We start from the raw sequence: 9,484 nt of genomic DNA on the forward strand, positions 1-9,484 counted from the left end.
GAGGCTCCTCTAGATCTGCCATCCCAGGACACCCTCCTCGGATGCCCTATTCCCTGTGGTTCAGAATGAGGAGAGCCAGGTTCAGGTGCCCTGATTCTGTGTAAGGCCTGACACTCTTCATGCAAGGGCATACACAGAGCAAACAAGCTCTTCAAATCAACAAGGGATGCAGGGGTGGGGATGCAGGGCCAGAAGAGGGGCACATATGTCAACACCCCATATGACCAAGTGTCCCAGCATGTCCTGGGTGAATGAACACATGGAGAAAGGCCTGAGGTTGCTTCACAAACAGCTTTCTAGCAGGCTGGCAAATGCTCGAAGGTTTGGAGTGGGGAAGCGGAATGCCTGGCACTGGCTGGGTGGCACTTGCCAGCTTTAGAGAGTCCCTTCCCCTACACGGACACACACACCTATTGCCTGTGACGCCCCACCAGCAGCAGGCTTCCACCATCATTCTCCCAAAAAGGGATCTGCACTCCTGGCAGTGAACTAACTCTTCCCAGGTGACCACAATGAGAGGCCAATTCTGACACTCAAAGAGAAAAGTCATAGCTGTCCTTGGCAGGGGGGGTATGGTGAGGGTGGGGCGTCCTGGAGTTAATTCTGAGTTGTTTGGGGGAGCTGGCCACACACAGATTTGGAAATGGCTCCATGTTTTGCAAAACATTTACACAACGTAGCAAACGGCTTTGAAGCTGCACAGTGGGGTGGGGAGCCTCACAAGCTCTCCAGGCAGACAGACCTGGGTGTAAATCCCACCTCTGCCACTGGGTGACAGCGGGCAACCGGCTTAACCTCTCAGAGCCTCGGTTTTCATATCTGCACAATGGGATGATAACAGCTCCCAGCTGTCACAGGGTTAGCTCAGGAAGAGAGACACTGAGGAGAAGGTGTCAGCTCAAGGCACAGTGTGGAACGGGCTCAGTTATTACTGTGGTTTGGCTATAATCGGAGCATTCTAAGTTTAGGTGCAAAACACCCCAGGATTTCTGTCCTGCTTCTCTGTGAATCTTGCCTCCTCCAAGAAGGAAAGCCAAGCATTTCACAATCAGGGCTCAGACACAGCACAGCTTGGGAAGGGTGAGCCAGTCTTGTTTGCCACTCCACACCCTCAACCCAGCTGAAATCTGGGAACTAAGCAAGTACCACAGGCTGGTCCCTGCCTGTCTGAACCTCACCTGGCCCAACTGTTCCCACTTGCAGGCCTGGCATGGCCACTGGCAACACCTCCCACCCCTACCCCTGCAAATCTGCCAGGCACCTCTCATCTCCCTTTTCACATGTGTCGTTTCCCTGGCTTGATACCATCCTCCTCCTCCTCCTCTTTCTAGCTCAACTATCACCTCCTCCAGGTAGCCCCTGTTGACACCTGAGGGTGGCCATCTGCTTCCTGCTCCGGGGCTGCACACCACTTGACCCCACTTCCTATCCTGGTCCAATATCTCTGCAAACTTTCTCCACAGGCCTATGTCCATGTTCACGGGTTTGCAAGTAGAGGCAGTGGGGGAGCTTTCCAGATCAAGGATAACAATCACTGAGGTGCTCAAGTGTTCAACAGTTAGTGAATAAGGATGCCTGGATGGCTCAGCGGTTGAAAGCCTGCCTTCCATCCAGGGTGAGATCCTGGAGTCCTGGGATTGAGTCCCCATCGGACTCCCAGCATGGAGCCTGCTTCTCCCTCTGTCTCTGCCTCTCTCTCTCTCTCTCTCTCTCTCTCATGAATAAATAAATAAATAATCTTAAAAAAAAAAACAGCGAGTAAAAGCACATGCAGATAGCATAGCATTCATGTAGTGTTCGGCCTGGTTCCTGGTATACAACAGGTGTTCCATAAATGTTAGCTTCCCATCAACATGGTTCTAAATACCCTCAAAGAAGGACAGGCAGGTAGTACAGCAAATAGTATAAAACTTTAATTATAGAACTGGAGAGGGTAGAAGGGCAGAAGCCTTGTACAGTTTTCTCCGTTTCTCTGTATATTTGGAAATTTTCATAATAAAAGGTTAGGGAAAACAATCCTCAAAAGTATTCTCAATATCGTAGCTGTTCCTGCCCCTGGAGCTACCATTCACTGCATTCTCTAATGCCAGGCACTTTATGCAATTCCTGATTCTGATCTTTCTGAGCAGAAGTAGCCCTCCTCATGTACATGGTGGGGTGGGCGGGGGGCTGGAGGGTACCAGCTTCAGGAAGCCGAGGGCGATGCTTTGCCCTACTTGGAAAGCCCACACAGGACGGGGATCGCCCACACCCACTGCCAGGACAGGGCTTAACTCTTCAGGTGCTGGTCACTGGGTAGCCCGGAGGGTCCTCAAAGTGAGGCCAGGGCAGCTGGGGTGGGGAAAATTTTGAAAAACTCAAGATCGTAGCTCTTCACCTATTATGACAGAAGCACTTAGTGTTTCTTTCTTATTTTTTTTTTAAGATTTTATTTATTTGAGAGAGAGCACGAGTGGGGTGAGGAGCAGAGAAAGAGAGCACGAAGGGAGTGAGGAACAGAGGGAGAAATAGACTCCCTGCCAAGCAGGGAGCCCAAGATGTGGGGCTCCATCCCAGGACCCCAGGATCATGACCTGAGCTTCACCGACTGAGCCATCCAAGCGCCCCGCACTTTGTGTTTCCAAGAACTGGTCTGGCATATCCTGCTGGAAACACAAGCCCTAGGAAGGGACAGGATTCAGATGCCCAAGGCCACTCGGTGATGTCACCACCCAGTGACGCCTGCCTCACAGCTGGGGCCAGGGCAGCAGCAGCCTGGCCCGGGGCTGCACTGGGTGAGGGGTGGTGGACTCCAGTGGGCCTGCCGGACAGCCTCCTGGCCTCAGGTGCTGCTTCTGCTCCATATCACTTAGGTGGGTTCGTCTTCCCCATCCCAGGTCCTGCGGCACACCCGGCTTGTCTGACTTTGTGTTCTCTGCTCCTCTGTGGCCATTATTCAGATGACACTCCCCCCCACCCCTGACAAGCTCAGACAGTGCCCTTCCCAAGTTAGGCAGAGCGGTGTTCTTTCTTACAAAAACAGACAGTAGAGAACAAAAGCCATCATCAGCTGTTGAAACCCTGCCGTAGATGAAACAGCTGACAAGTAGCCACCCAGCCGACAAAAAAAGGCTGCTGCCCCTCAAACTCCTGATGCCATCCTCACCCCCCCCCCATCCCGGCCCCAGAGATCTCTGCAGGCTCCTGAGATCTCTGCAGGCTCCGGGGGCTGGAACCCAGGGGGTGGAGGTGGACGCGGATGTGGGAACGGGAGCCGGTCCTGGCTTCATCTCACACATGGCACTGCTCCCTGTTTTTCTTGAGCCGAGCCAGATAAAGAAGCTTTTCCCGATTTATTTTCCAGGTTGTAAAATAATCATTTGCTTAGCTTGTCAGACGGCTGCGAGGGAACTTCAGAGAAGCACGCTCTCCGCAGCCCTCTGCAGGCTCTCCCACCTGCCGGGGAAACAGGAGCGGCGATGGCCCTGAGCCCTGGGAGTCGGAGACACTGTCCCAGCCGGCCGCCTCCCACCGCGTGCTGCAGCTCGTTCTGGCCGACACATCCTCCTCGGCATGGGATACTCTGCCTTCTCTTGGCTGGGAGAACAAGAACGTTATTTCATGAAGCCGTGGACACCGTATCTCCTTCCGCTGCCTTGGCCTCCACCCTCTGGGATCAGGAAAAAACCTCAGGTCCTCTTGGGGCCTGTACGTGGTCCCCACTCTAAGAGGGGACAAGGAGGCAGAGACAGAATGCTCTCGGGTCCTTGGAGTTGGGACCACGGGTTTGCTAGCTTCCAGAGGCTCCTTCCAGGACCCTCCCAAGTACAGCCTGTGTCCTGACTTCTTGTCTGCCGTCCCTTCCGCACGGGCCACCCTTGTGCTTCCCTCCGAACTGCTTGCACCATCATCACGGTTAATGTCACCACAGACCCGGGGAGAGCGCTTGTTTGATAAGTCAACAGAGACTGGATGCCACTGGAAACCTCCCCCAGAGTGAGTCACCAACTCAGAGCTTCAGCAAAACGTCCTCTCCGAGTGATGTGACAGCGCCTGAGGGCTGGAAGGGACTGGGAAGCAAGGAAGGTCGCTTAACAGGGCCTTCCTTCTCTCCAACCTCTGGGGGTCTGGGTTTACTTCTGCTGAGACACCCTGGAAGATCAGAGGCTGGGAGGGGTCAACTCGTTCAACCGCTGCCCCCTCTCACCTCGGGTGATGTTGATCTCACATGCCAGGACAATGCTGGGCTTCCTCCAGCCTTGGAGGCCGGGCATCATGCAGGATCTCAGGGGTCATCTGATCATCCTGCAGCACGGAGGGCGGGTGGTGGCAGGTGAGAGCAGGAGCTAGAGCCAGACCACCTGAGTCCCTACCTCTTCCACTGCTAGGGGGTAGGAGAGCCTGAGCAAGTCACCTGACCTCTCTGAGCTTCAGTCTACATATCCATAGAATGGGAGCAGCGACTGTTCTTGTGGCCATGCAGCAAGCTGGTAAATGCAAAACCCTGCAGCAGAGCTGGGCATACAGGGGGCCTTCGGTGGGCGTGGCCACGAGGCACTCACCCCTGCTAACCGGAGATTTGGTTCTGCAGGTTCCCTGACACCAGCCATGTCTGCTCAAGTTCAAGCTGACTATCTAAAGGAAAGCACAGCAGTTCCAATCGATCTGGCCTGCCTTCATCCACTGTGCCTGGACCTCCAGTGGGAGGGGGTGGTCCTGGAAACATCATTAGGAGGTAGCCGACTAAACACTGGTTATGAATTCTGATGTCAGAAACAAATCAAGTAAATAAGCCAACGTAACCAAAGGCATCTTCTTTCTTCCCTGTTTTCACCCCGTTGTCCCCATAGCTGAGAAAGTCATGATGCTATCTTTCAACAGAGAACTTCTGAGAAAGACCTAAAGTTTGGGGCTTGAAAGTTTCTGCTGTGCCTGGATGAGGTGGCTCAAGATCACTACTGTCCCAGGATGAGCCTTTTCAGGGATCTTTCTCCTGCATCCATCATCCCTCAGCAAAAGGGGGACATCGCACCTTCTGGATATGCAGGGGCAGCCTGTCCACGTGGTGGCAGGTGGTGAGGGGCCTGTGACTCAAGCTAGAGCAGCTGGTGGCTGCTTAAGAAAAGGTTTTTAGCCAGGCCCGCCTGAGCCTGACATGCTCAATACACCTTTGCCTTCGAGGACTCCTGTCTGCAGCGCCCACTGGTAGGTGTGCACCAGCATGGGGAGGAAGTAGAGCCAGGTGTCCCAGGGAGAAGTAATCCCAATGCCGTGGCCTTGCACTGGCTGTGGCCTCAGGAAGCTCACCCTGCAGATGTTCCTGGCTCAACTGCAGGTGCAGGATCTCAGGAGGTCTCACCCAGGTTGTCCAGAAGTTTACTCACCTCCTGCCCATGCACAGTTGGCCCCAAAGAAAGGAGAAACTGACTGACTTGGGAAGAATCTGAAGTGCATTAAGCACCTACTGTATACCAGGCTCTTCCATGCCCATTATCTTCCCTAAACTCTCAGAAAAGGTATGGGAGGCGGCTGTGATCATCCCCATTGTGTGTGCATTAAAACAAACAAACTCTGAGGCTAGTGAGGAGGCATGACTTGTCCCATGGTCACTGGCTGGCAAGTGCAGAGCCGACCAACGGACCCAGGTCTGCCCACGTCCCTTTCTCTACTCAGAGCTGTTTATTCTCTTCCTCGGCTCTCTGCTTTTGCCTTGGTGTCTCACAGCACATGACTAACAGTTCTGCATGCAGTAGGCGCTTCATCAAAGTTGGCTGCTCTCAAGGAGGGGTGGTAGTGGTTAAACCATGCTGTTTGGGCATAAACCACTTTGCTACACCAACAGGCAGTGGGCACCTTGAATCCAGATGTGGGAAGAGGAACCCTCAGCTCATTCCCCCTACACGGTCCAGTGACCCTGAACCCCAAGAGTCTGAGAAGGCAGGTACGAGCCCACTGCCCCGGGTCTCCTGTGACAGGAGGGAGACTCCAGCATTCTCCCTCCCAAAAGGGCTGTGAAATAAGGCAGATGCTGGAAAATGGACCCAGCGTGCTCTACCCTGAAGGAACCCAGTGCTCTGTTAGTATGCTAGTGCCACTCGGTCTCGTTCGTCACAAGGCAGTCTGGGGGCCAGCAGCAAGCACAGCTCCTGGGGGCTCGTGCGTCCGCCCCACACCTCCTGGTCCGAATCTGGATTTTAGCAACATCCCCAGGTACGTGGTATGGATATTCAAGTTGCAGAAGCTCCCCTGACCCAGAACTTGGCCGGCAGCAGTGTGGCCACCGCTCCTCTCAGAGGGGATGCCGTCATAGGCTCTGGCTATAGCTCAGCGAAGGGAAGCCAGTGTGAGACCCCGCAGCCACATCCCCGGCTTCCCCCCGTCCCAGGCCACCGCCCAAATGTGACACTGGGGATTCCCCCACAGCAAGCAGGACTCACTGTCCCAATCTTCCCGTCCCCACACTTGGTCACCAGAGGTGACTTTGAAGAGAAAAAAAAAATGCATTCCCCTGGACGGTGCTGGGAGGCATCTGCCAACAGCGTGTGTCACTGTTGCCTACGAAAGTGGAATATGCATCCCTGCCCTTGTGTGTCACGTCTCTAAGCTACTGAGGACTTCACCTGGGCAGCCCCCAGCTTTTCTCTCAGTCCCTGCAGGGGGGTGGAAAAGAGCTCAGCCCCCTGCAAGTAGCACCGGGTGACCCACAGCCATTGTGGGAGGGACCAGTGACACCAGAGAGCCAGGGGTGGGGTACATGGAGGAGGCAGCAGGGTCCCTGCTTTTTCTCAGTGACACCAGCTAGGAGCTGTCCATACGCCTCCCTCCTCCCTCCTCCCTCCCAGGATAAAGAGAAAGCAGGAGTTTGCTGCCCCGCCTGGCCTGCGACCACAGAGCCAGGAGGGTGACCCACACCTTGACCTCACCCTCGCACCCTCGCAGCCCTCCTTCTTCAGAGCCCAGAGGCACTGCCGGGCCGGTGCAGGACACAGGGTGGCAGGCAGGCGTCCTGTCCCACGGCCACAGCTTAGCACAGCCCCACAAGGTGGGGGAGACACCAGGTCTGAGATGACTGTACCTGGACTCAGGATCAGGAGCCCCTTCCCTCCCCCCCCCCCCCCCCCCCCGCAGGATCTGGAGTGGGGAGCAACTCCTCCCCCTCGTCCCTGCTTACCCCAGGCCTCCCAGGAAAGCTTTCCTGAAGCTGCTGACAGCCAGCCGGGCGCCGACCCCGGAGTCCCGCGAAGCCCCCGCGCCCCGCCTCGCCCCAGGTGCGCGCCCCGACTTCCGCGGAGGGGACCCCGCACCGACGTGGGCCCCCGGGGGGCGAGCCGCCGCCGCCGAGAGCTGGAGCGCGCCCGGCCCACCCGCCCCCACCGCGGCCCGCTCTTAATCCTCGCCGGAATAGCCCGGGCGATGCGCGCCGCGGCGGGCGGGGGGGCGGGGGGCACCGGGCCGCGCCAGGCAGAGGCGAGGGGCCCCAGGACGCGGGCCCGGGGCGCGCCCCTCGCCGGAGGCCGCACGGGGTCCCGGGCACGGCGGCTCGCGACCCACCCGGGCCCGCGCGGGGCGACGGCTCTGGCCGGTCCCCGCCCGCCGCCCGGCCCGGGGGAGCGGGCCCCGGAGAAGTTGGCGCCCCCGCCCGCCCCGCCCCGCCCGCCCCCGGCGCCCGCTTACTTGTCGCGGCGGCCGCCGAGCTCCGGGATGACGCCCAGCGGCTGCGGGCCGGGGCCGGGGCCGGGGCCGGGGCCGGGGCCGGGGCCGGGGCGGGGCGGCGGGCGCACGCGGCCAGGTGGCGCCGGTGCCGCTCCAGCAGGCCGGCGTTCTCCCGGCTCAGCCGCGCCACTTGGCGCTCCAGCTCCTCGATGCGCCGCCGCCGGCGCGCCAGCAGCTCCTGCTGCGCCGCGACGATCCGGGTCAGCTCCTGCAGGTACTCGGCCGCCTTGCCGGGGGGCTCGGCGGCGCCGGCCATGGCCCCCACCCGCGGCCGGCGGAGCCTCAGGCGAGCGGGCGGCGGGGCGGCGGCGGCGTTGGGGCGGCCATGGCTGCGCGGCGCGGCGCGGGGCTCGGCCCGGGGGGCGCGGCGGCGCGGGGCTGCGCGGCCCCGCCTCGGCTCCGGCCCGGCTCGCGGCTCGCGGCTCGCGGCTCGCGGCTCGCGGCTCGCGGCTCCCGGCTCCCGGCCCCCGGCTCCCGGCCCCCGCCGCCCGCGCCCGCGCCCGCCCCCCGCGCCGCCGCCCTCGCGCTCCCCGCGCCGCCGCCCTCGCGCTCCGCCGCCCGCTGCCCCGCGGACGCGCCGGGGCGGGCAGGGCGCGGAGCTGCGGCCGCCGCGGGCGGGCGGGCGGGCGAGGAGTTTTGCAAAGTGCCGGCTGCGACGCGAGCGGGAGCGGGCGCCCGAGCGGAGGGCGCGGGAGGAGGCGGGCGGGACGGAGGGAGGGACGGAGCGACGGAGCGACGGAGGGACGGAGGGACGGACGGACGGAGGGACGGAGGGAGGGCGCCGCCTGCCGGCCCCGCGCCCCGGCCCCGCGCCCCGGCCCCGCGCCCCGGCCCCGCGCCCCGCTGGGACGACTGTCGCCCCATCGCCCGCCACCCCCCCCCAGCAGCTCTGATGTGTACATTTAATCTAAAAAGAAATTCGGCGAAATAGACCTTCGTACTCCTATCAGACAACGATTTTTGGTGTGAACAGAAAAATAGCGAATAAACTCCTAAGAACTTTGAATTCAAAAAAAAGCACACGAGTCTCCTAAACGCTGACGTCCCGCGGCCGGCCCAGCGAGGCCCTCCGCGCCCTCCGCGCCCTCCGCGCCCGGGGCAGGCGGTCCCCAGGCCTCCAGGACGCCCACCCGCAGCCGCGAGGTCGGTGCCGCGGCGCCCGGGCTCCGGGAGCGGCCGGGACCGACTGACCCTGCGCAGGCGCGAGACTCGCCCGCAGCTGGCGTCGAGGCCTTGGGCGGCCCGGCTTGTCTGCGAGCTTCTGTTCCTGCCGCCGTGCTTTCTGTTCCTTGACTTTTTGTCATCTTTATCATTTTCATCCTCCAAAATTCTTTGGGGCTAAACTTACTTATCAATCCTTTTGGTTTGAGGAGTTAGGTTATTTCCATCGTTTCTCGTTTTCCAGCAAATGCCTTTAAGGCTATAAATTTACCTTTGGGTAAAGCTTTAGCTACATCTCATAAGTTTCTAAAACTCTACAATAATGTACGTTTTGGTGGAAAACAATAGTTTTCTTTGTCATGCGTAGCATCACACTGGCTTGGCTGACTCTTGATATTCCACACCCGTGTTTGTTGACTTCTCTCCACCCCTAGGAGACGATAAGCCCTCCAAGGCCCTAAGCCCTCCTTGGGTCTCTCCTGGGCATGGCCTATGGAGAGGGAGAGAATAGCAGTGGGGTCATTTATTGGGATACTCAAAATCAAGAAATATTCCATCAGGATAAGGTTATATACACACTTTGGTGAATGAAAACGCAACACTTAACTTTAAACTCGGCCCTCATCACTGG

General features: G+C 59.2%; 1 protein-coding gene across 1 annotated transcript in view; it reads right to left on the bottom strand.

The window, feature by feature from the left end:
- Positions 1-7,948, bottom strand: part of IQSEC1 (IQ motif and Sec7 domain ArfGEF 1) — a 377,843-nt gene extending 369,895 nt beyond the window's left edge. Inside the window, 2 exon segments of the mRNA XM_038565515.1 lie at positions 7,654-7,724; positions 7,727-7,948. Of these exon segments, the coding sequence (XP_038421443.1) occupies positions 7,654-7,724; positions 7,727-7,948 (293 nt within the window).
- Between the last annotated feature and the right edge of the window lie 1,536 nt (positions 7,949-9,484).

This window comes from Canis lupus, chromosome 20 (genome assembly GCF_011100685.1).
Source record: "Canis lupus familiaris isolate Mischka breed German Shepherd chromosome 20, alternate assembly UU_Cfam_GSD_1.0, whole genome shotgun sequence".
NCBI lineage: Eukaryota > Metazoa > Chordata > Mammalia > Carnivora > Canidae > Canis > Canis lupus.